We start from the raw sequence: 25541 nt of genomic DNA, 5'->3' as shown, positions 1-25541 counted from the left end.
CCAGCCTTAGAAGACTGGCCTCTGGAGAGGCATCAGAATGGTGTCTGGATAAGACAATCAAGGGGCCACCTGGGTTCTACTCCCAGTCTGGGCTCTCTGCTTAGAGGGGTTTTCAGATGATACTCTTTCCACCTGCAGATCTGCCCACTAGTCCTGTGGACCTGGTGATCAACTGTCTGGATTGTCCCGAGAATGCCTTCCTGCGAGATCAGCCCTGGTACAAGGCAGCTGTGGCTTGGGCCAACCAGAACCGGGCACCAGTACTCAGCATAGATCCTCCGGTGCATGAAGTTGAACAGGGCATCGATGCCAAGTGGTCACTGGCTCTGGGCCTGCCGCTGCCACTGGGAGAGCACGCAGGCCGTGTCTATTTGTGTGACATTGGCATTCCCCAGCAGGTATTCCAGGAGGTGGGGATCAACTACCACTCACCCTTTGGCTGCAAGTTTGTCATCCCACTACACTCTGCCTAGAGGGGCTCTGGGCAGGCTGTACCCTGTAGTCCCCTGCTGCTCCTGATGCTGAACTTGACAACGAACGCCTTAAGGAAGTGAAGTTTAATGGACCTTGTTAATTTTTTTTCTTTTGGGTTTGTTTCTTCTGAGAACAGATCATATATATTTTTTCTTTTGAGATCATGTATTTAAAGCTGACCTGTCATGTGCCCTTCGCTAGGAAAGGCTTTCCCACTGGGTGTGTGAGGCAGATGGCAGGCTGAGTGCACAGTGACTCCAGGCATTTCTACACTTAGTCTCCTGCATGGCCAAGTGAGGCTTTGTTTACAGACCATAGGCAGCTGTATTTCAGGTTTATAGCCACTGGGCTTGGGTGAGCATCTTGCAGGGTCTTGCAGTGCTGTTTGGGGGCCTGTACTTCATCTATTTCAGAGCTGGTGGCTTTGTCCACTCCTCTGATCATGTACAACTAGCTGCACTGCAGCTGTCCACTAGAGGGCAGACTTGCACTTCCCATTCATCTTGAGGTCTGTGGGGCCTCCCCTGAGCCCTACCACAAGTTTATTTGGGGGCTTTTGACCCTTTCTCCTGAGCTGATTGGAGTTTTATGCTGGGATTTTCCCCCAAAGGTCCTTCCTCCTTTCTACACCACTCTGATAGGTAGGGAAGGGGGTGGTATCAGAATGGTTCTACTGTACTGGGATTTTACACTGTATTTCTGTTGTCTTCAGCACAGGTAGTGTAAGGTTATGTTACTATAGAACCACAATGCCCACCTTGCCATCAGTGCCCCCACCCCCAACCCCACCACCCCCATACCCTCTCTAGCTGGGGGCTGAGCATTTGCTTAGTCTGAGGCCAGACCCTCAGGGTGCAGCTTGAATGTTCAGTATTGTGAAGACCCTGGTGTGTGGTTGTTGCTGAGCTCATAGAGGCTCCCTGGTACTTCTAAGGCCAACACTCACACCTCCTTGCCTGCATATACACCCCTATTGTTTTGTTCCCTCTGCCCTTCCTGAGACAGTCCTCTGTAGCTGTCGTCCCAGAGCAGGGCACATGTCCCTCGTTTGAATGCTTTTTGATTGTCTACTTGGGGCCAGCACCCTATCTCAGAGATGCCAAAATGAGACTACTTCCTGATGAGCTAACTGATGTGACTCAGCCATAGGAACACACTGCTGCTCAGCTAAGGTACTAAGCCCCTGGACCTTCACAGGCCTAGGCCCTGGGGGCTGGTAGAACAGGAGCCATGCCCTGGAGTTCCTGGCAGCTGCCCTTGCCAAAGGCTTGTACTTTAAAGCCGTTTTCGGGGCTTCAGGCTTCCTTCTTCTCTATGCCTACCCAATCTGGTTAAAGGGGTGAGTGGGAAGGCTCACCAAGGATTGTGGACACAGGGTAGGTAGGCTCTGGTCTCAGACTACTTAATCACTTATAGGAGCATAACCAGACACAGATGAGGCAGGACAGACAGGGCTGGTCCCTCTTTCCCTCCTATCCTTTCTCAAATGTTAAATTGTCTCCAGCAGTGGGAAGAGGCCAGAGACTGTCAGCCCTGTGGTATATATCCTCCTTGACCCTCTGCTCACTTTCAGGACCAAGCAGCTCCCAAGATGGGGCCCTCTCTGTAGTCACAGGGCCATAATCTGAGCAGTGCTGGATTACAGGCATTGTAGTAAGCAACCATTAAACAGGTGCTGGCTGCCTGTTAATGTGGTTAGGTTACTTGATTGAGTACACCGAAAACAAACGAGAACCCTGGCTCCAGTAAGTTGCAGTGGCCCTTGAGGGGCTGGGATGATGGCCTTGAGGAGGCCACTGGGAATTTGTGCCCAAGTTTTTTTTCTCCCCTAGTGGCACTGGAGCCTCTTCCTGCCCTCAGCCTGGGCCTTCCCCAGTGCTACTGAAGATAAGCATGACTCCTGTGTCTCTGGCTCTTTTAGAGGCATCCTGCCCCACAGTCCCCAGTCTCCAAGGGGCTCCAGTCAGGTGATCAAGACTATCACTCATGAAGCTCTTGGAAACCAAAAACCAGCACTAAAATAAAGCTGAATGACGGAGTCCTGTGCTCTGGTAAATTCTACTCTGTATGCTGCAGTGAGGTACTGCCACCCCAGCCCTAGGGAGCCCACCTTGTCCCACACTTGACAGCCTTCAGTAAACCACAGTTGTTGGGCACATACAGCCTAACGTGCCAGCCAGTGACAGGGCTGGGATAGGTAAAACTGGTGAACTGCAGTGGGTCTTTCCCCTTCTATTCCTTGGGGCTGAGAGGTACAAGGACCAGCAGGGGAACAGGTGTAGGACAGGGCCTAAGTGCCTTCTAGGACTGTTCAGCAGGCCTGCCACCTCAGGGCTAAAACTGCCCTTCTGTGCCTGGTCCAGTTCACACTTAGCTCTCCACAAGCTGAAATGCTAAGAAAGACTTTATTAATAAGATAGGGAAGGGAGAAGGCAAGGAGCCTGGAGACGGACACACTGGTACCAGGGGTTACAAACAGTAAGAAACACTTTATTATAACTTTACAACATATAAATAGCTTGGGTCAAATCTGTGCTTTCTGGCAGCTGGGCATCACATCTCCGCCCCTGCAGGCACCTGCCTTCCTTCACATTGCACTGTTCATTGGGTGGCTCTGGCCCTGGGGCCCGATGGTTAGAGGTTGGAGAAAGGGGGCCAGGAAGCCCAGTCCCACTCTCCATCTCCTTGTGTAGTGGCCTGTGCCTGTCATCTGCTGGGGTTGCGGCTGGTGTGGAAGGACCGCTCCTCAGGGGTCAGGCCAGCAAAGAAGGGGTGTAGCAGGGCCTCCGCCAGTGTGATGCGCTGGGCAGGGTCAAACTCTAACATCCTCCTCATCAGGTCAAACAGCTGCACGTGCTCCAGGGAGTCTTGGAGCATGTAACTCTGCTCAGGGACACAAGGTGCCTCAGTGTGATGGCAGGGGCGTGGGAAGCCTTGCCACTCTTGGATAATGAGCAGCTCTTTTCTTTTCATGTCTGTTAGAGCATTTTGCTCTGAACTTGTCAGGCTACTGGGAGTCTTGCTGGTTTGGTGCCTCTGCCCCAACATGCAAAGTCCTGACAGGTGGATAAAAATCACCTCTGCGAAATTCACTGTCCATGCACCAAATGCAGCTGACAGAAGCTTCCTGACCATGTCTAAGTCTTCCCTCCCCCTCACCTCAGTCCTGACTAGTTTTTCCCAAAATTAAAAGAGAGGGGCAGAAAGCAGCAGGGTCTTGGATACTTAACTCTTCTGGTGTTCCCCAATTACAATGATAGCCACCCTGCTGGGAAGGGGTAGGACTGAGGGTCCCTCTGGAGCAGTCTGAAAGAAGCTCCACTCCCAGCAACTAGCAGCCCTGGGTGCAGCCTCCCATAGAGCTGGAGCAAGGGGGCAGCATTTAGCTGCCTGGCCTGTCTCTGTGTGTGTGCCCAGTGCCTGGCGTCTCCTTGGCATGAGTTGAGCTGGGGGAAGCCAGAAACTGACCTTCAGAGGTTTGCAATTCTCCTTCACATACCGGCCGTCAGAGCTGTTCTCATCCCAAACCAGGCCCCCTTTGTAGAAATATTTCTGCTTCCTGAAAATGAAGGAAGGGAGGCGATCAGTTGGGGGGGGATGGGGTAGCGGCAGCCCAGCGAATGCAGCAAAGCCAGGCAGGAAATCCTGGGCTGACCCAGCAGGGCAGGAAGGTGTGGGCAGCAGGTCTGTCAGGCCACAAGGAAGGCTGCTATGAGCCTGGAGGAGTGCCATAGCATATTCTGCAAAGACTGTAGTAGTTTGTTGACCCACAGCCAAGATGGGAAATGCCTATGGGCCAGGCCTCCTTACCTGGTACGGTGGATCATGTGTGATGGGATGGGCCCTAGGATTTTCTCCATCATCACTAAATGCTCTCGGTTTTCGTGGGTCTATGGAAGGTCAGGGATAGAGCAAGCAGGAGTTAGTACCAGCCTCAGCCCCTCAGGGAAGATAAGGGACAAAAAAGAAGGATGGGTAAGTGTCTTCCCAGCCTCTGACCTTGTGGTAGCCTTCTCTCTTCCTAGAGCATAACCTGCCCCAACCCATCTCCACACCCTCACTTAGGCCATGCCTCATGCCTCAAATGCTCACTTCTCCAGCCCCAATCCACTCCGGAGTCTAAGTGCTCCAGCTATTGACCTCTTCCCTTCCCTAAGCATTTACAACTCTCAAGAGTGAATCTTACAGTATGCTGACTGGTGGGGCTTGGAAGGTCTTCCCACACCAGGCTTCTGTGGCCAGCCCCAGTATGAGCACCCAAGGTAGCAGGGCAATGTGTGTGTGTGTGTGTGGGGGGGGGGGGTTACCTGAAAGAGTGTGAAGCCCCGATAGTATTCAAAGAGAATGCAGCCAATGCTCCAGACATCACAGGGCTGTGCCCAACCCAGCTCTGAAAGCCAAAAGGGAGAGAGTCTATGAGAATCAGCCCTGTGCTTCTAGCCTAGAGGTCACAGGGCAGCTGCCACACTGGTTGACAGGACTCTTACCCAAACCCCAGTATAGGTCCCTTTCTCAGCCAGGCCAAGTTGACAACCACAGTGACTCATGACAGTGGCAGCCCTGGGTGGCAGGCAGGCACATCACTGTCTGTTCATTCCCTCCCAGCAATAGCCCACTTTATCTGGATTGGAGCCATATAGCCACTCACCAAGGATCACCTCAGGCGGGCGGTAATGACGGGTGGCCACAATCGTCGTGTGATGCTCATGGTCAAAGGTAGCACTGCCGAAGTCAGCCACTCGGATGCTGGTGTTCTTAACTGACTTCTCCTCACAGCTCTGTAAGGCAAGGAAGGAGAGCCAGGTCTGAACTCTGTCCCAATGGATAATCTAGCTCTGGAGTGGAGCCTCACCCTCTCCCACCAATACCTTGTGCTCATTGTAGAGGGTTTCAAACTCAGAATTCACGAACAGGATATTCTCTGGCTTCAAGTCTGTGTGGGTCAGTTGGTTCTCATGTAGAACTAGAGAATCGAGAGAGGGAAGCAGACTGAGAATCTGGGCTTCTCCTCTAGCTCCTGCCAGCTCTAGACCAGATCCATCCTCCAAAATCAGTCGGCTAGAGACCCTCACACCATAACCTCAGCAGTGGGCCAAGGGAGCAGACATAGTTCTGCCTCTGCTGTGGCTCTCTGAGGTTCTCTGTGCTTTGGGATTTTGAGGGTTTCAATGCTTTAGAAGATGGGGCGGGTGGGACTTTTAATTCAAAACACTTCCTCTGCAGGGGCTAGGCCTCCTCATCCCGGTCTCTCACCAAAGCTGCAGCATCAGCCTTGGGGTGGCTCCCTCTCCCCAGCACCAGCTACATCATTTGCAGGGGCTATATGAAAATACATGTCCTTTCATTCAAAAATTGAGTGTCAAGCTGGTGGCAACAGTGCATTAAATCAAGCACAGGACCACCCATGAAGTCAGTCCTACCTCTTCTCATTCCTAGCCCTAAGCAAGGATTCTGTCTTTTCCCTCCCATCCCTATCCCACCAGTGTGGCACCCTTCCACTCATCACTTTCAGGCTCCAGGTTTCCATCTGGCATTCCACACGCTCACAGTAGTATGACCCACCTTTCCCCAACATGCACCCTCTTTCACCAGAGTATGAGCTGCTTGCCTTGCTTGGAGTGCTCTTCACCATCCCCTCCATCTACACAGTCTCTGCTCTAAGTCTGTCTACCTCCTCTACAAGGAGCCCTGCTGTCCTGCTCCAGCCACCACAAATCCTGCAGTGCTGAGTGCAGTCACCAAATATGCTCTTAAAGGCTAGCAGGCAGATGAGATGGGAAGTAGTAGAGGGTGTTTGTGAGTGCAGGAACTGTGGGTGGATCTCCCAGGTCACTTCAACCTTTTTTTATCCTTTGCAAGAAGGTGGGAATGGGATTGGTAGCTAGGAAAATTCTAAAGCAGCTCTTTCTTTTTTTCTTCCTGGGTGCTTGCGGGCAGAGGCTGGCTCAGAAGGCCCCTGGAGGAGACTGCAGCTTCTCCACCTGCACAGATGCATACCTAAAGGCCTTTCAGTCAAAGGGTATGTCTCAGGCTCAGCAGAATGGTTAGCAATGTGCTGGAGTGAATGGGGGAGAGCAAGACCACCAGGTGACTTTCCCACCAGGTATGTGGCTGCCCCATGCTCCATTTGAGGGTGGACACTTACATCTAAGGGCGTGGCAGAGCTGGTAGGCCATGTGCCGGACATGTGGTAGGGGGTAAGGCTGGAAGTTATTCTCCTTCAGGAACTCAAAGGTGTTCTTGCCCAGGAGCTCAAAGGCGATGCACATGTGACCATGGAAGTTAAACCAGTCAGACATCAAGACGCACAAGCTAGGGGAGAAGGATAGATGAGATTCTGTGCTGAGGGGGCTTGCTCCCCCCACCCCCACCCCCATTAAGTCAGTTCCCACTCTCTCCCAGGCCACTGGGTCACACACCACGATGCAAATACACACGAGGAAAGAGAATCAGTTAACAGCAAGAGTACATCTCCCACCAGCCATTACCCAGATCAGCTCTGAGCAAGGACTAAACTTCTTGCTGTGAAGGAGGTGGGATGGTGGGGCATTTTGGTCCAAGGTCTTCTGCCTCACCTATTTAACATATGGGCATAATCTCCAAGAAAGATGGAATGATGCCAGGATACTCCACAGGACTAGCAGTGCCTTTTTCCTGAGTCCGCAAGGCTTAGTGTTACAGAGGGCAGCTCTCCTTTGAGTATCTGACTATGCGAGCACCAAGCAGCTTCCAGTTTGACAAGATTGTCTAATGCCCATCACACCCAGTAAGTAAGGCCCCCAATTCACAAATGCAGGGCTGGGAGGCCTGCCTCAGAACTCAGAGCTGGTCATGGTTAAAACAACTGAAATCCAAAGACTCCTCCCAGGAAGGCTCACTGGCCCAACTCCCCTGGTTCTGAGTGTACAGAGAAGGCATGGTGCCAACCAAGTGAGAGGATGCCACTGCTCAACCCCAGGAGAGTCCAGGCCATTAGGACTAGAGAGGATGCTGTCTCCAGTGAAAGCTTTCTTCCTTCCTTGCTGACACTCACAACTTGTTCTCTTTGTCCTTCTCCTTGATTTTCTTGAGAACGTTGATTTCAAGTCGGGCAGCCTCCCGGTACTTGCCCACGTTGCGGATGATCTTCAGGGCAACTTGAGACTTCCCTCTGGCACCGGAGAAGGAAGTAGACGTTCTCATGAGAAACTGCTCAGCCCTTCCCCCACCCTCTACCCCAACCGAGCAACTGTTGGCAGACACCACGAGGACTCCAGGAATAGGGCCTACCCTGAGGAGGGCAGACACTTGATGTAACAGCCTATCCCATGTAACAGCAGACCTCTACCCTCCTAACAACAAGCTCCCTTGGCACCTGAGGCTTTTATGGTCTCAGCTACCTGCCAGCTCCCAGGGAAGAGTGGGCAGAGGAGTATAGAGGCTAGTCAGCCCTGACCCCTGCAAGGCTGTCTCTTGACCTTCCTGAGCACATCTGCAAGTGTGAGCAAATGGGTTAGGGGTTCCAGGATGGAGTGAAGGCCTGGCAAGAGGGTAAGGGTGCCAGGAACAGGGGCTTCTCACTGGGAGGCCAAGGGCCATTCCCTTTACCACATTCGCTCCAGCCCCACCTACCACCCACAGCATTTATCAGAGACCACTGAGTGCTAGGAACCCTCGTTCAGTGTCCAATAAGGATTTTAACGATTCCTGTTTTGCACACATACACACACACACACACACACACACACACACACACACCCCTACCCCCATAGGTCACTCATAGGATGACCCACTGAGGCTGGAAGGAACAGCCAGAGTTCACATGCTGGGTGGGGAATGAGCGAGCAGCTCTGTCCTGAGGCTTCTGTCCTACAGCCTCTGAGGCTTCTGGGAAGCTGGCCTTGTTGCCTAAGGAAAGGCTCACAGGCACCAAGGCAGAAGTATCTTCTAGAGAACATCCTGCTTTTCTCTCCCTATCCCATTTTCTCAGATTTTCAGGACAGGAAATGACCTAATAGGAATGGCCACCTGCCTCCTCCTAGAATAGGATCTCTCATATGGCATTCCAACCCTCAACACAGGGAGCTCATCACTTCCACAAACAGCCATCAGGTTTGAAGGCTCTGAGGATAAGGCCCTTGTGCTGAGGTGAATTCTGCCTCTTCACAACAATCCCACTGGCTGACTCCCTTTGGATCCCCTGAAGGCCCCCTAGGCCCTGTGCCTGTCCCTTAGTAACACCAGAGACTAACTTTACCTCTGACTACTCAGACTGGCACAGCCCAGAGAGCTTAGCTGCCCCCATGTGTCACAGCTCTCAGATCTGCCCATTCTCCCTCTGGTCACAGTATAGTCTAAATGTTCCTATGCTCACTGGTCCCAACCCAGACCTCTTGGGTTCAAGGGGTGTTTAAATGGGAACTGGAGCCCAAGGAGGCTTCCTCTCAGTCATCGTCACTACTTTATCTTTGGGATCCATGGCCAGCTGGACTTCTGGGTCTAACTGTCCTCTCCAAGCATCCTTATGAATGTGGGAGCACTGCAGTTCAATGGTGCCCTGCCCCACCACAACACCTAGGGGATATCTGCAAACCCTGAGCATGTTTCTTCATTTCTAAAACAGTGGAAGAGTCATATATGGGCAGCATGTGACTCAACTGAGACAGCTAGTAGCTAAAGTTTACCTGGCATGGTCCAAGCACTCCACCACCTTGCCAAAGGTGCCTTCGCCCAGGTTCCCCACAATCTCATCTAGGAGAGAAAAGAAGTGGGGCATGAGGGTCTGGAGGACAGATGTTTGGCAGCTCCTGTAAGTTCACAGCATTCAAGTTCTCAAAAACAAAAGAGGTTTCTCTCTCACTGCTACACTCTTAAAAACAGAAGTTGCTAGCGTTTGTGTCATTCAGGCAATTACTGGTGGCCCCACTAAGGCACCACGCGCACTAGAGGCCCCTCCGGGCAGGAGAGGTCTGGTCTAACAAGGGGGTAGAAAGTAGAGAGGTAAAGTTTTACGAAAGTTGGCTGTACATCGCTCTTGGAGCCAATCGCCGATCCGGCACACCAGGTGGCCCTCCTTGTCATCTTCCACACTCCGGCTGCTGCGCTTACTGCTCTGTTGGCTTCTCTGCATGCACCGCCCCCCGAAACGCCATCCGACCAATCGCATGGTAGGCGGTTCCGATTGACAGATTGAGGTGTCAGTCAAAGGCAGAGGTGGAGACGGTGAGGAGCCGGTGGGTTGGTTGGTTGGATTTTCCAGATCCCAGCATTTCATAAGGCACACAGCATATATAACGATAGGGATATTGCAAGGGACACGTCAAGACACAAACTGACTTCAAAAACAGAAAAGTAAAAACAGCTACAGGTATGTAAAGAAACTTGGACGCTCAGAAAGACAACCAGCCTCTGCTGCTGAGAGGCCTGGCCATGCGGAGAGCCACAGCCCTGACACCCTTCTCCACTGAGTGTTCCCCTCCCGGGCCCTCCCATTATACTTCGGCCTGGGTGAAGACGCAGTGAAAACGGTGCAAGAATGTGGCTGTCCCAACGTGGGTCCAATCATCCAGAATGGTCAGAGGCCATTCTGTCTTCAGCTGCAGAATGCCCAGCCTGTCTTTGCCTGCCTCTGTCTTGCCCAGGCAGCCCTGCACATACTTGACAGCTGCCACTCAGAGGCAAACTGCTACAAGCCCCCAGACAGCATCCATGGCCAGACTTAACATCACCACCAGAAATGGCCTTCCATCAGCAGCCTTTTTGCCACCAACCTCAAGCAGGGAAGGAGCCAGGGATTCTCTGAGCTGGTCAATCTCCAGGCCTCCTACCACAATGGCCCACACAGGCCCCAAGCCAGCTCCTGCCCTGACCCTGACACACCCATGCTACTCACAGGCCAGGTGCATCCTGAGCCTCATGACAATAGAGGGCACCAAAAGAGAAGCAGAGCCACAGACCTGCACTGCCCTCCTGTGGCAGTGTGCAGAGAGGCCACCAGGCCATGATGGGCACCCACAGTCAACCTGCAACCCATGGCCACTCAAAGAGGTCACCGGAGAGCTTAGCAGAGAAGATGCCTGGCCCCTCCATTGCTTCCGCCACTATTCCTCAGAGGCCTCATGGCTGGCGAGAGGGAGAGAGAGAGGGAAGAGGGGTGGGGAGGAGAAGACAGCGCATAACCTCAGAGACGCACAACAGGCTTTTAGAAGTGTGAGTGCAGTGTGGGCTCCTGGTTACAGCAGAGATCTATACAACCCTGCACACTAGAAACAGTGCCAGGCCCTGTTCTTGGCATGTGGCCTGCAACTGAACAAGGCCTAGACCTTTCTGTCATTCCTTTACACGTCCCATCACATAAGCAGCTCATCCCTTGTCTTGACTGGAAGTCAGAAGGAATGCTCCCAGTCTGAGTTGACTGATAGGAAGACCCTCCCCTACCCGTGGGCACTCCAGCCTCCGGGCCTTTGGGGAGGGACATGGAAACGACACTGCAGAAGTGGGTACAATCCACACCAGTCAGGGCACTCAGCTGTGTGTGGAGGCCACACATATGGGTGGGAAGGGCCAGGCCATACAGCTCCAGACCACACACCAGCAACCCTGTTAGGATCCCTAAGACGTGTCCCATGCATCCTGTGCCTAGGGCAGTGTGTAGACACAGACAGGCAGGGGGCCAGCCAGTGCCAGAACCAGAGCTCCTACAACTGACACTGCCAGTGGGCCAGAAGATAGAGAAGCCAGGCCCTTTGCTCAGTCCTGTACCTAAACCAGACCACACACACATATACATGTGTGTGCGCGCGAGCACACACGCGCGCACACACACACACACACACACACACACATATCAAATGCACATGCACAGGGCTAGCAGTACTCACCCAGATCAGCCAACCTGAGAAAAGGCTACAAACAGATGAGGCCTTGAAGCCCCAGCCAGCACACTCTGGCCACCACTCACCGAAGAGGCACTGCTACAAGACCTGGTGCGGCGTTTGTGGCAATGGTGGGCGTGTTTGCGGGTCCGGTAGGGCTCCCTGTCCCGTGACCGCCGACGATGATGGGAACGTGAAGCTCCATAGCAGTCCTCTCCAAAAGATGGGCTCCGCTCTTCACACCGGTATGTGTCGCTGTCACGGCGCTCCCGGTATCGCCTCTGATAGGGCAGGCGGTCATGGCTGCCAAGAGTGGGATGGGGACACTAGTCAGACAAGGCTCTTCCTCCCATCAACCAGGTTCCTGCTACAAGGCAAGAGGCATGTGGTGAGGCCCCTGCAAAGGATTCACAAGGGTAGCCTGTCTGAACAAAGGCATCCAGACTGGGGGAGGAGGGGACGGGGCATGTGTGTGTATGAAATCCAACCTCTAGAATCTCAGCTACTAACAGTATCCCCCAATACCACAGGAGGCAGAGCCCTGGGGAGTGATCATGGTGGAGGGCCTCCAAGGGTTCCGATGCCTCAGAGCTTCCTGTGGCCTGCTGAGGCTGTAATTTTGGTCTGGGGTTGAAATAGGACTAGGGGAGACTAAGGTTGTTTCTAATTCCCACGGAGGAAGGCTCAGAGGTTAGCAGGGGAGATGCTGGCCTAGAAAATAGAGATTGTGCCAGAAAAAAGAAGATTCAAGGACAGAGGAAGAAGGGGCGGCCAGGATGGAAGCAAACACTGAGGCCAAGGAATGCAGGTGAGATCAGGGGAGGAACCCAAAGAGGACATATACAGCCAAGCAGAGGCAGTGGTCACTTGGAGCCCAGGGCTGCCACAAGCCTCCAGACTGTCTCCTTAGCCCCGCTGAGGAAAAGAGCCCTTCCTTTTGACCCAGTTCCCTCTCACCTTCTGGACCGAGATCTCCGGGGCGGAGGCTCCCTTCGAGATGGGTATCGCAGTCTCCCTTCCTGCTCGCGACTGTAAGACCTCCTTCTCTTCCATCGGTAGCTCAGGTATGGGTCTGGCTCAGGGGAGCGGTATCGCTTACAGTGATGCATCTAGGCCACAAGAAATGGACAGCCCTGCTAAACATGCAGCCAGCCATCTCCGGCCACCAGTTGCCTAAGCAGCCTAGGCACTCCTGAAGAAGAGGCCCATTGTTCTGTCTGGGGCAGCCCCTCCCAGGAATTTATGAAGTGAAGAAGAACTCTGAGGTCACAGTGGTCAAAGAGCAGACAATAGATAACATCCTTCTCTGCCAATGAACAAACAAAATGCTGCCCCCCCCCCCAGCACAGCATCATTGGGCTGGTGGCCTGAGCACTTGGGAAACAGGGCAAGCCAGAACAGGTGCCAAGACAAAATGCTGGTGAGCACCATCACAGACCAGGAGAAGGGGGAGCCTTCTGTGCTCAATTCCCTCCTGCCTGTCCGTGGGGTCCTATGAAGCGCCTGCTCTGTCAGGCCAGAGGCCAGAAGCAGATGGCTGTTGTCAAGGTGCCAACACCTAGGAGCCAAGGGTGAAAACACTCAAGTTGAAAAAGCCCAGTTGTCTGTGGGAGCCCTAAAATGGACCCCACTCGAAGCAAGGACCACAAGTTGTATGAGGAGCTACAGACAAAAACAAGAACACCAGCTCTTGGAGAAAAAGGTGCACAGGGTCTCACAAACATTCACTAGTCCACCTGAGGGTTGGCCCAGCAGACACAGAGTTCTGGCTAGCCCTTGCCGGTCCACACTCGGGGTCAGCACCAGTAAAGTTACTAGGGTCAGAACATCCAAGTATGTTTCCCAACACAGACTTAGCACCCTCAGACCACCTTTGGTGCTGGGCAGTGCCTCACCTATATCCAATAGAACAGTACCCTCTTCTAGATCCTCTGCTCCAGAACCTTTCTCCTGTGCCCATTTCAGACTGATGTGCTCAGGAAAGCATGCCAAAAGGGCCCACTTTACTACCCTTGTTCAGCGAGGACTTATATCCGCTATAGGAAATTGCCAGGCTGGATCAGCCACCAGCTGAGAAAAATGGCTATATGAGGCCAGCTCACTGTTCCACCCATACCCAAAACCCTGACATTGCTTGCTCCATGGGAAGGCTGGGCCAGAGACTGTGGCCACCCTTACTCCCAAACCTTCACTTGGCCATAGCCAACCTCCAGTGGTGATCAGTCTTGGGTTTGCATGACCAAGCACATTTTGGACAAACCCAATGAGGCTGCCCCATCTCATGAGACAAGTCTGTCAGGAGTAGAGCAAAATGGAATGAGCATGGCAGTGAGGCATATCTGACAAAATCCTTGGGGGCTTCTCTGTGATCCTAAGAAAGTCTCTGCTCTCAATCACCCCATGAGTGGGTGGTTTCCCCTGTCTACCTGGCAGTCCTTGGAGATAAATACTATGTAAAGTCACCCACAGCTCCTCAAGTACTTAGACTGTTGTTCTGTTTTAAATGTTTTTTTTTTTAATTTTCTTTATTGATTTTAGAGAGAGAGGAAGGGAGAGGGAGAGAGAGAAACATCAATGACAACATCAATTGGCCGCCTCCTGCATGTCCCCTACTGGGGATTTGACCCACAACCAGGGCATGTGCCATGACTGGGAATTGTATTGATGACCTTTTGGTGAATGGGTCGATGTCCAACCACTGAGCCACACTGACTGGATTTAAATATGTTTTATTGATTTTTTTTTAGAGAGAGAGGAAGGGAGAGAGAGATAGAAACATCAACATGCCCTGGCAGGTTTGGCTCAGCAGTTGGTGCGTCGGCCTGTGGACCGGAGAGTCCCAGGTTCAGTTCCCACTAGGGGATCATACCAAAAAAAAAGAAACATCAATGTAAGAGAGAAACATCGATTGGCTACCTCCTGCACACCCTCTACTGGGGATTGAGCCTGCAACCTGGGTGGGGAGTCAAATCAGAACCTCTCAATCCATGGGATGATGCTCAATCCACTGAGCCACACTGGCCAAGCTGTTGTTCTGTTTTGACGATCAGCTGACTAATGTTTCACTGTTTTCCTGCAATTACCCTGGGTCAGGTGCCCAAGCTATGAAATGAAGGCTGTATGTATCTCACTCACATCTCCCCAAGTGACAGAAGAAGCTCCAGTGGCCAAGATAGAAGCCCTGTCCAACCTCACTGGGCAGAGCACCAGAGCTGGAGAACATGGCTCATAATCCACACCAGGCCAAAGACTCCCTCCTAGAACTTAAAAGACTCTTAAGTCAACACTTGTTCATGTTAGACAGAGGCAAGAACACAGCTTCAGAGTCAGAGAGATGTCAGTCTGAATCCTGGCACTGCCACTGCTAGCTGTGTACCTTTAAAGCAAGTTATTAAACTATGACCTCTTCAGCTTCCTCTTGCAACAAGAATATTAATCTCTTACAGGGTTCTGTGAGGATTACATTATGTCATTCCTTTACTAACATGCCTAGCACATGCCTAATCCAAGTCTATGCCCACAAGATGTAGTAAAGGCAGCTCTTCATCAACATTTAAAAGGTTCCAGGTAACACCTCTGCATCTGTGTTAAATGCCTTAAGGGCATTTTATGTCTCTTCCAAGGGATCATGGGGGAGAGAGAGCTCTAGGTAGAAAACCCTAAACTAAATCCCAGTATTGTCCTCATGACCAAGCCACTCTAGCTAGGCCTTGGTTACCATCGCCTATACCTGGGAAATGGAGATAACACCTCCCAACCAACTTGGCAAAGGAGATGACAAGCTGCAACATACCACACATAAGGCAATCACAAAGGAAATAACTTCTCTTTCACCACATCTACCCTCCCCCCATTATATACCCAGCCAAGCCTCTAGGGTCCATTTCTCTTCAATTATCAATCTCTGAGACCCCAACAAACGTGTTGTTGAAAGAAGCTAAGGGCCACAATTATACTCCAGAAGGCTCTGCTGTACACAATGAAGAAAAAGGTAACACGAAGGAAACCAGGCAGAGGATGCCAGCTTTTCTGAGCACAGACCTAGAAGCCTTCTCATCTGCTTTTCCAGGCCAATGAACTGGGCTGACAAGGAGCAGCCAGCCAGGTCAGCGGCTGCCCTCCGGATCCCAGCCGCCCCAGCGCCCCATGGTTATTTTTGGCTGACGCCGCTCCACCACTGCAATTTCAAACCTGCCACCTTGCAAGCCGTCACCATCGGGTGAAATGCTCCTCCTTTTCAAGGGCATGGAGGAGGGAAGCTGGAAGGCCACCAACTCCACCTCGACCAGGGCCTGGCTCAGGCAATTCCCACCCCAGCACCACCCCAGAGTCCCCGCACCCGGAACTAGAGCTCAGAGACTCCCGACCGGGAGTAGCCCAGGCACTTGTACTGTCAGCTTGGCCTAGCCCCTCCCCTGGGCTGGAGAGGATCCATCAACACAAAACATGCCAGAGCCTGTGGCCCTCGCTCGCGGCCCTTCCTGATGCCCTGGGTCCCAGAGATCTTAAAGCTCTGGCCCTTTTAACCGCCGCCAATGGCGGCGAGGGGAGAAGGAGACTGCGGACCAAGCCTCGAGCCGGGGGTACGGGAGCGATCTGAAGGCCTCTCCAGACTAGCCCAGGTAGCACCCGGCCCCATTCCGCGGACAGTTGCAGAGCCGAAACCGAATCCCTTCAGGGGTCTGAGGCCGCTGGGGCTGGGATTCCGACACCGTGGGATGGAGAGGTAGGGGTCCTACGGTGACCGCCCCTCGGGGGGGTCAGGGGTGAAAGGTCGGGGACGCAGTCTGAGGTGGGCCGAGGAAAAAAGAGGGAGAGACCGACACCAGCCCAGGAACCCAGGGACTCGCACCTGGCGCGCCCACCCTGCCGCTGCGGCCCTGGGACCTCACTCACCGTCTCCCAGGCTCCAGCTGCGACTAGGCCCCACTTCCCGCTCCGAGCGCTTCTTCCGCTTCCGGCTCCAGCCTCCACCCGCGGCGGCCCCTCCCCTCGCATGACGCAGCTGTCGCCAGCCCCAGCTCTGTGGGACCTAGTCGCTCTAGCTTTCAACTCGAAGGCCCTGGAGGACCTGCCTTCTCCGCCCAGGTCAGTGGGGCCTCTGTAGAGACTGGTTCCGTCAGAGCCTAAGGGACGTCGCCGGCCCTACGTGTGTCGTGACGCACGTAGCCCCCCAAGAAGCGATAAGGTAGCCATCCCTGGCCGGCAGGCACTGGGAACCGAAAGGTGGAGCCACGACCTGTCCGGAGGGCCCAGCCTGCTCCGCTAACCCGACCCCAGGAGCGCCCGCCAACCCTTTCCTGCACGCGGGAAGGAGGGCATTGTTGCGCCGTCGCCTCAGCAGAGACCTGGCGAGCCCCGATGCTCGGGAAGGCGGTCGTGACCCTCACTTACATGAAGGAAGCAAAAGAGACCACATTCTCTTTAGGGTGGGGGCATTAGCAGCACGCTCGGTGCCCGTGGGCACGCCGAGCGGTTTACGGGGAGATGCCCAGGAGCCCTGGGGGCGGGGCCGCTGGGGAAGGAGGCTCTTCTTTTCCTTGAGCACCGCAGCCAGCGTACAGCCTTGCTCCTCAGTTCATAGATTCCGCGCCCTGCCGGGTTTGGCCTCACTGGCTATTTCTCCTCGGAGTCATTCGACGCCCCCTGGATCAACAAAACCCCCTCCCACCCACTGTCCGCGCTGGGTCGGGGCAGGATAACAAGGTCCCATTTCCCAAAATAGAAAACCCGAGGTCCGGCCCTCTGGGAGACCTCGCGGTTTGTGTGCTTGCACGCCCGGGGCTCCCGCAGGCGTGGTCCAGCTAAGTGGAGGGTCCTCTAATTGCCTCCAACCCACATCTGGGCGGGAGCAGGAGGGACAGGGCATCCCTCTAGGCCCCGCCCCTCCCCCCCGGTGCCGCTCCCTGTGGGCAGCCTGAGTTTCTGTGGCCCTTCCCATGCCACGCCCCCTCCCTAGTGAGGGCAGGGCACGCCCCCGACGCGGAGCGTTTCCGCATCCCTCGCAGGCGCGGTTCGGGAGGAGCCTTCCCCTCCCGAGTTACGGAGGTTCCTGGAGTCCTAAGTCTCTAGCTGCCCCTTAAACTGGGGTCCGACGGCGCGGCTTGAGGGGATACCCAACTCTTGGTTAGCTCCACTATTTCCACCCGAAGTAAACAGCCGAAGCTAAGTAAAAACTTAGCTTTTACGATGCGCAGTGGACGACTGAGCCAGGGTGTCCCCTCCCCTAGATTCCACCCCCTTAGCATGGCCTCAGGCTGGAGATTGAGTTGCTATTCTTGCCTGGATCCAACGTTTGGCCTGCGATCTCGTCCACGCCACCCGAGTTTCATCATTTCAACCACTCAGACGATGTGGGAGGACTCTGTGGTGTCCCCCTCCTCCCACCACTTAGTGTTGTCACGGTTTCCGTGGCTCCTGGAAGCCAGGGCCTGGTCGGTAGCTGGAGCGGAGACTCTCAGAGAGGCTCCTGTCCCCAGCCCTGACCTGGATGCTAGGTTTTAAGGGGTAAGTAAGTCTTCCTGCCAGCCCTCCCACCATAGAGAATTCAGGAGTCCTTGCCTCCCAGCAACAAAGCAGCTCTCTTTTTCTTAAGTACAATAGGAGCCATCTCTGAGCTCCCTCGCCAAAATCTGTGGTCTACCTGCTGTTATGACTGAAACTCTGCCACTACAGCTTCGTTCTTTTGGTCTTCATTCCTAAAAGAACTGACACCCACAAGAAAGGCTGGGAAGAGATCTCAGGATCCTGAGTGTACCTGCAGGAGGCACTGGTGCCAGGCCTGCAGAACCAGGAGCAGAGCTGAGATGGGGATGGGGAGTCTTCATGGGGGCAGCTGAAGGACATAAACTGGAGGAGTGCTGCTGATGCTCACCCAGGTGCTTCAAGCAGCTATCAGGGTCAGCCCCACAGAAAACCAAGGGCACCAACTGAGCCAGCCTATGCCCATCTATGCGGGGGCAGAGAAGCAGGGGAGCCTGGGCCCTGCCCTTGAGGGATTCTGAGTTGGGTGAGGGTCCCTAAGGGACACCATGGTAAAGAGAATGACCAGCCCTGGCCGGTTTGGCTCAGCGGTTAGAGCGTCGGCCTGCGGTCCACAGAGACCTGGGTTCGGTTCCCACTAAGGGTGCGTACCTCGGTTGCAGTTTGTCCCTGGCCCTGGTTGGATCGTGAGGGTGGCGGCCACTCGATGTGTCCCTTTCACGTCAATGTTTCTCTCTCTCGCTCGCTCGCTCGCTCTCGCTCTCGCTCTCCCACTCTATCTGAACAAAATATCAAAAAAAAAAAAAAAAAAAAGGGAATGACCAGGAGAGAAAGATTGGAACAGGGCCTCCGCACAGCTCCAGCGAGTTCCATTCACATTGTAGTCCATTGAAAACAGCGCCCTCTAGTGGTGTGAAGCCAGTTGCTGTCCAACCTTAAATCATTCCGTCCAGACTTAAAGCGCGGATTTTGGAGACGTCTTTGTGTGCTGAGGTAGTCAGAGAAGGCTTCCTGGGAGGACTGAGTCCAGGAGGATGAGGAGATCAGAGACTCTGGGAGAAGGAGACTACATGAGTAAAGGCCTGGGGGATAGCCTGAACAGAAAGATCCCAGGAGGTGAGCCCCATAGACCTGGTGGAGGGGAACCATGGAGTGGAGTGGGGGTCTTCACAGGTGAGCAAGACTCTGAAGAGCTGGGCCAGGACCACCAGCAACCAGGGAACTGTTTGGAGCAGCTGCAAGAAGAGCAAATGGTGTTGGAAGGCCACGTGCAGGCCCTAGAGGCAGTGCACACCAGCCTTCTGAGAAAGAAATACGTGCTGCCCTGGCCAGTCTGGCTCAGCAGTTAGAGCCAAGGACCAAAAGGCCTCGGGTTTAATTCCCCATCAAGGGCACATACCTGGATTGCAGGTTTGATCCCCAGCTCCTGTCATATGGGAGGCAACCATTCAATGTATCTTTATCATATCAATGTTTCTCTCTCTCTCCCTTCCACTCTGTCTAAAAATCAAGGGGAAAATATCCTCAGGTGAGGATTAACCAAATAAACTAACTAATTAATTAATTTTGAAAAAACGAAGTAGGTGCTGCTAGCAGTGCTGGAGGTGGCCCCTAGTCAGGAGGCCTGCTAAGTGGCTGCTCGGGCCTGCCCCTCAAAATGTCCAAGCTAGGCTGGGTTGGGTGTCCTGCTTTCACACTGGGTAAGATGGCATTGTGGGCATGAGGTGGGCCAGCCTCTGTCCAAACCCTGAATCACATTGCCAAAGCCAGTCCCCCTTCCCCAGGTATTAATACACCTGCTTGTCACAGTCTGGCTTTTTATGGGAGCATGTGAGAAATTTTTCAGCTTCAACAAGCCCTGTGTCCCCTGCACATGGCTGAGCCCCTCCTGCTGGCTCAGGGTCAGGCTGGGAGGACATGAGATAACCTTAGCTGCCTGGCTCATGTCAGGATGCTGAGGAGTGGAAGTGCTCAGGACAGAGGGTTCTGTGTGTGCAGGGAGCTGTGAAAGAGGCATCTCTGCCCCAGTCCCAATCCCAACCAAGACACAGTGATGACATCCATGCAACTTGGAAAGAAATCATTGAAAATGGGGCAGCGTGCTTTGGCCAGTTTGGCTCAGCGGTTGGAGTGTTGGCCTGCAGACCAGAGAGTCCTGGTTTGGTTCCCACTAGGGTCTCATACCAAAAAATAAAAAGTAAAATGGGGAAGGGCTGTGTCCAGACTGCTCCATTTTTACTAGCACACTTCAGGTCCAGGAGGTACTGGTGACCCTCAGTGACGAGTTTCATGAGAAGGTAGCTGAGTGCTTGAAGGCTGAGGGGGAAGGTAGCTGGCACCAGGTGGCAGTTGCCTTAAAATTTAAAGAGGAGGAGCTGCAGAGACTCCAGAATGAAGCCTGGTTTCCTCTAGGTATATGCTCCCTCTTTCTCTCCCCACAACCCCTTCCTCCCCATTCTCTTCCCCCACTGCCCTATCTTTTTTACTGTAAGCCAATTAGTCTCCCTCCTTCTTAGGATGCTTCATCCTGCACTTCTTCCCTTTCTGCTTCTTTCTCATTAAGCTCCATCATCCTTCATGTATTCACTAAGCATCTACTATGTCTGGCCCCTTCTGTGCAGAGAACAAAATTCAGGTCAGACTACTTTTTATCCCAAGCTTATAGTTTGGGACCACACAATTATCGAGGTGGCAATTATAATCTAAAGTGCCTGATGAGAGAAACAAGGGTGGGGGGCAGTAGATAGGAAGGTCCTCCCCATATTGAGGGTTTCTGGGCCTCTCAACCTTAATGGAAAATGAACAGGAGCATCTTCCAGGAGTGAAGGAACAAAGGGAATTTTACTAAGAAGTAAGAACATGTACAAAGGCCCAAAGAGGAGAGACATGGTGGGGGGGAGGGTGTTTATATGAATAATCCATGAACCAGAAAAGAAGTAGAGTGGGCGAGTTACTAGCTCTGTACAGCTGACTTGAACCCCAGCTTCATGACTGCCTCTCCTGGCCAATAACCTCTCCTAGTCTTATGGGCAAATATATGTATGCACAAGCAGACAGACATATGGACACATACACACACCAAGATGCACAACCGACAACCAGAGACACGCAGAAACAGACACCAAGGAGATGGCTTGAAGTCTATGATCTGGCTGGAAGGGGTGGGGGAGGTCTCAGCAGCAGTGCTTAGCTGGCCTCAAGCCTCACAAAAGGCAAAGTTGGTCTAAATCAAACTGGGATCTCTGAGAAGGCTGTTAGCTCCTCAAGAACCTGCAACTACACGCTTGCACAGAAACAAAATCTTGTTTTTTTTCTGTTTCTCAATCCAGACGCTTGAGGATCAGAGATTGTCTCCTTGGGATCTGGAGGGACTCTTTTTTTTTTTTCTTTTTCTTTTATTGATTTTAGAGATAGAGGAGGAGAGAGGGAGAGAGAGATAGAATCATCAATGAGAGAGAACATCGATTGGGCCCTCTTGCATGCTTCCCACTAGGGATCCGGCCCACAACCCGGGCATGTGTCCTGACCGGGAATTGAACCGGCGACCTCTTGATGCATGGGTTGACGCTCAACAACTGAGCCAAACGGGCTGGACGAGGGACTCTGTGGGGTGTGCACACTAGTCAAGTTGGGGGCCTGCCATGTACAATGTCAGTGAAAAGGCAGGGCACACAGTGACCTAGGGCTGGGCCTTCTGGGCATTCAGTCTCCTGGAAACAAGTGGCACCAGGTGAGCCCTATACAAGCAACACCCAAAACCAGTGCCAACTTGGGCCCCAACTCTAGGGCCTTCCAGCCTATTGCCCCTTAGAGATTGTCCAGGTAATTTCTCCCCTCTCTCTAGTCCCTGTGGAAGTCCACCCAGGACACCAGTGAGCAAGTGGGTGCCTCCAGGCCCTGGGCCTGTCCAGGGAAGGTGACCTAGAATTCTACCCTAGGTCATGGGTAGGGGTCCTATAGGGAGCAGCTGATGGGCCAAACTCAGCAGGGCAGAGGGTCGCAGAGAGATGGGGCAGCAGCTGGATAAGGTCTGGATGCTGCATCAACATCTGTCTGGCAGGAGGTGGGAGGGGGTCCCAGGGCCTCCAGCATGCTCCACCTCCAGTCCCATCCCCAGCTTCTTCAGCTTCTTCCATCAACACTCTCTGGGTTTCAACCCCAAGTCTGTCTTCCTTGTCATTCCCAGGATTCAATGGTCTCCAAATTAGTGGTTAAGACTGTGGATTCAAGGAGTGGGGCTGGGGGCCTGAGTGAAAAAGGTAAAAGGATTAAGATGTACAACTTGCTATTTATATAAAAAGTCACAGGGATGTAAAGCACAGCACAAGGAATATAGTCAATATTATTGTAATAACTATGTATGGTGTCAGGTAGATACTAGACTCACCAGGGGGTCACTTCAAAAGGTATGTAAATGTCTAATCTCTGTGTTGTACACCTGAAACTAGTATGTCAACTGTAATTGAAAAATAAATTTTAAAAGACTGGGCTCAGGTGCCTGAATACTGAGCTTAAATCTTGGCTCCACATTATACTAGCTGTGTGACCTTGGGCAAGTTACTCAACCTCTCTAGGCCTCATCTGTTAAAAAAAAAAAGCCCTGGCTAGTGTGTCCCAGTGGATAGAGTTCCATTCCCGGTCAAGGTCAAGGGTATGTTCCTGGGTTTCGGGTTTGATCCCTTTGCAGGAGGCAGTCAATCAATGCTTCCGCCCCTCCCCTTAGTCTCTCTAAAAATCAATGGAAAAAAAAAAACAGTAACAGTTTTCCTCCCCCATCAGCTGGCTGTCAGTGTGACATTAAACAGGCCTGTAACAAGCTTAGTGCTGTGCTGGACACATGGCATGCAGTCATGAAATGTTAGCTATTATTATCTTTTTCTTTATTGATTTTAGAGAGAGGAAGAGAGAGGGAGAGAAAGAAACATCGATGAGAGAGAACATTGATTGGCCACCTCCTTCATGCCCTTCACTAGGGATTTGCCCCACAACCTGGACATGTGCCTTACCAGGGAATCGAACCGGTCACCTCTTGGTAAATGTTAGCTATTGCTACACACTTCATGCTGCTGCAGGCATGACAGCTTTGAGGTGAAAGTCCCCTTCTAAATCAGGGTCCCTTTGAAGCCAGAGAGTTGCCAATGGGGTTTGATCACATTCACCTATTCACCCTCTGTATTAGTTTGCTAGAGCTATCATAACCAAGGACCACAAAGTGGGTGGCTTAAACAACAGAAACAGTTCTGGAAACTGGAAGTCTGAGATCAAGGTGTCCGCAACGTTGGTGACTTATGAGGGCTGTGAGGGACAATCTGTTTCTGCCTCTCCCCCAGCTTCTGGTGGCCACTAGCAGTCTTTTGACATTCTTTGGCTTATAGATGCATCACTCCAATTTCTGCCTTCATGTTCACAAGGTGCTCCCCCCTTGCCTGGCTGGTGTGTCTCAGCTGTTTGGGCATTGTCCCATGCACCAAAAGATGCTAGTTTGATTCCTGATCAGGGCACATGCCTGGGTTGCAGGCTCAATCCCTGTGTAGGGGGCCTTGCAGGAGGCAGCTGATCAATGTTTGATTCTCACATCAATGTTTCTATACCTTCCTCTCTAAACAAAACAAAACAAAAAAATAGCCATGGCTAGTGTTTCTCAGTGGTTAGTGTCAGTCTGCACAACAAAGGGTCACAGGTTCAATTCCTGGTCAAGGGCTTGAACCTGAGTTGCGGTTTGATCCCGCAGCTGCACTGGGGCTGCATGCGGGAGGCAACCAATTGATGTGTCTCTCTCACAATAATGTTTCTCTCTCTTTCTCCCTCCATCCCTTCCACACTTTCTAAAAATCAATGGAAAAAATATCCCTGGGGTGAGAATTAACACACAAAAAAAGGTGCTCCTCTGTGTGCGTGTTTTGTGGCCAAATTTTCCCTTTCTAGGACACCAGTTATATTGAATTAGGGGCCACTCTAATTACCTCATTTTAACTTGATCACCTCTATAGAGACCCCATCTCCAAGTAAGGTCACATTCTAAGGTACTGGGCATTAGAACACAAATCTTTTTTTGGTGGGGGGACCACAATTTCAAACCAAACAGCTCCCAGTTTGCTTCCTGCTACCTTCCTGTTGGGTGGATTGGGGTGTGATTTGGGATTTCATTTTCCCCTCATTTAATCCCATGACCCTGACACAGATGCAGAGGCTGGAATATGAGTTGGAGGGGGTACAGTGAGTAGGGGGGGTGCCACTCGTTGAGCCCCAGTCACCTCCTTCACATCAGGTGAGGGAGGCAGGCCAGCCATGCCCAGACCCGAGATTCTGTGGGGGAGACCTCTGTGGAGTCCTCCCTGGGCCTCAGGCAGCAGGGTTTCCAAGATGATATAGATGGAGTTGTGGCCAGTGGCCCTGGTCAAGCCCCTTGCTGTCTCTGGGCTCTGGTCCCATCTGTACACTGGGAGTGGTGTTGGCAGGACTCAGGGGTTCCGACCTTATGACCCTATTTGGTTTAACCAGCGGGACACTGTCCCTAGGTCTCCAGCCCTTTAGAACTGGGCCTTGGTCCCAGCTGAGTATCCCACTGGCATTGGTTGGGCTAATGATGCTCAGAATAGGGTGGGGTCAAGGGACCAGGGTCCTGTTGTCCCTACCGAACCCCAGGAGTGGTTAAAGCCAAGGCCTGAAAAGGAACCAGAGGACTGTCCAGGGTGGGCCCCACCAGAGACAGTGGAGAGAACTCAGGGGCAGGCAGGGGCCGGACTGCTGCAGCCCCCACAGGAAGTAAAAGCTGGCTTGGGTGGTCCTGGCTATCGACTCACCCCAGATCAAGCTGTGGGTGGGGTTGGAGGAGGGATCTTCCTTTGCTGTGTGGACCAGGCCCCCTAAGACCACATTTGGCCCTTGTGACTAGTAACCAGAAGAGCTGAGACTGAGGCCACCTAGAGAGGTAAAGGTAAGGCTGAAACAGGGAGGTGGGTGGGGGGTTGCCTGGCTTGTTGGAGTCAATGAGTTGGGATCAGGTGTCTCTACCAAGGGCCAAGTGCAGAGCCTAGACCCGCCTCAGGCTGGACCCCAGGCTGCCTTGCCCTTGTACCATCTCTAGATGGTCTTGGGAGGGGACCAGGCCCTCACACACACCTCAGGAAGGTAGGCTCACCTATCAGTGTAAAGCTCTGAGTCCCAAGCTCTCACCACATCCCAGACTTTCTGGAGCTCAGTCTGCATCTGGGCCAGCTTGGAGTCCACCTCCTGCAGGAAGTCTGGGAAGGGGGTGGGGATTGTTGGCTCCTATCTTGGTCTGGTGTTCCCCCCAGGACATCACCTCACCCTGGTCTCCAGCTCCATTCTCACAGGGGTCTGCCTGAATATGCCTTGACCCAAACAATGGGCATAATGGCTGGGAGAAACTGATTGAACAGTACTGGGGGAGGGAATAAGACGCTTCATTCTTTCTCTCTAGACTGGTGACCAAAAATGTCCTGAATCCAAAAATATTGCTAGGTCATATTCCTTAGTGCTCCCTGTATGATGAGCACTGCCCAGCCTGAGGGCACCCTGAGGGGAACCCTTTCCATCTGTAGATCCTATCCTCCTCCAGGACCTCGGGGCCCTGTGCCTGGCACACACCAGTGTTCAGTAATTGGCAGTTTCACAGCAAAATTATTACCATCGGTGCTGTGGGTCTCCTGGGGCACATGTTCAGAACTGGCAGAATTGCTGGGCCCTAGGAGAGGTGTGCCTTCTACT

The 25541-nt window shown here is 52.8% G+C and overlaps 2 protein-coding genes across 7 annotated transcripts in view; one reads left to right on the top strand and one right to left on the bottom strand.

Annotated features, from left to right (window-relative positions):
• EDC3 (enhancer of mRNA decapping 3) overlaps positions 1-6641 on the top strand; it is a 79490-nt gene extending 72849 nt beyond the window's left edge. For 2 of the 4 annotated variants that reach the window (XM_036268205.1, XM_036268215.1), the window contains 2 exons: positions 139-398; positions 6412-6641. In XM_036268205.1, coding sequence (XP_036124098.1) covers positions 139-398; positions 6412-6522 — 371 coding nt within the window. In that variant the 3' untranslated portion in view covers positions 6523-6641. Of the gene's footprint in view, positions 1-116; positions 550-6411 lie in introns of those variants that run through there. The other 2 variants (XM_036268224.1, XM_036268230.1) reach the window with 2 other exon arrangements.
• On the bottom strand, positions 2866-16404 carry CLK3 (CDC like kinase 3). Of its 3 annotated transcripts, none has more exons than XM_036268172.1 (13): positions 16224-16404; positions 12285-12436; positions 11414-11630; positions 9481-9577; positions 9138-9204; positions 7508-7624; positions 6620-6786; positions 5343-5437; positions 5123-5252; positions 4782-4864; positions 4285-4364; positions 3943-4033; positions 2866-3357 (listed from the first exon to the last, which is right to left on the bottom strand). In XM_036268172.1, exons 1-13 carry the CDS (start codon positions 16323-16325, stop codon positions 3181-3183), a joined length of 1575 nt encoding a protein of 524 aa, XP_036124065.1. In that variant the 5' UTR covers positions 16326-16404; the 3' UTR covers positions 2866-3180. The 3 variants fall into 3 exon arrangements, with proteins under 3 accessions (XP_036124065.1, XP_036124072.1, XP_036124082.1); XM_036268179.1 differs by having other exon boundaries at positions 12285-12460; positions 16224-16242; XM_036268189.1 differs by lacking the exon at positions 16224-16404 and adding an exon at positions 15962-15979.
• Between the last annotated feature and the right edge of the window lie 9137 nt (positions 16405-25541).

This window comes from Molossus molossus, unplaced genomic scaffold (genome assembly GCF_014108415.1).
Source record: "Molossus molossus isolate mMolMol1 unplaced genomic scaffold, mMolMol1.p scaffold_m16_p_1, whole genome shotgun sequence".
Lineage (NCBI taxonomy): Eukaryota > Metazoa > Chordata > Mammalia > Chiroptera > Molossidae > Molossus > Molossus molossus.
This window is presented reverse-complemented; position numbering and strand designations above follow the sequence as displayed.

What these genes read in the sequence shown, in the direction of transcription:
- CLK3 (XM_036268172.1), bottom strand. Translation starts at nt 16,325, where the DNA reads ATGCGAGGGGAGGGGCCGCCGCGGGTGGAGGCTGGAGCCGGAAGCGGA. An exon ending in CGATTGGCTCCAAGAGCGAT is followed by an intron (nt 9,205 to 9,480) that starts GTACAGCCAACT and finishes TTTCTCTCCTAG; the next exon opens with ATGAGATTGTGGGGAACCTG. An exon ending in CCCTCTACAATGAGCACAAG is followed by an intron (nt 5,253 to 5,342) that starts GTATTGGTGGGA and finishes CTTGCCTTACAG; the next exon opens with AGCTGTGAGGAGAAGTCAGT.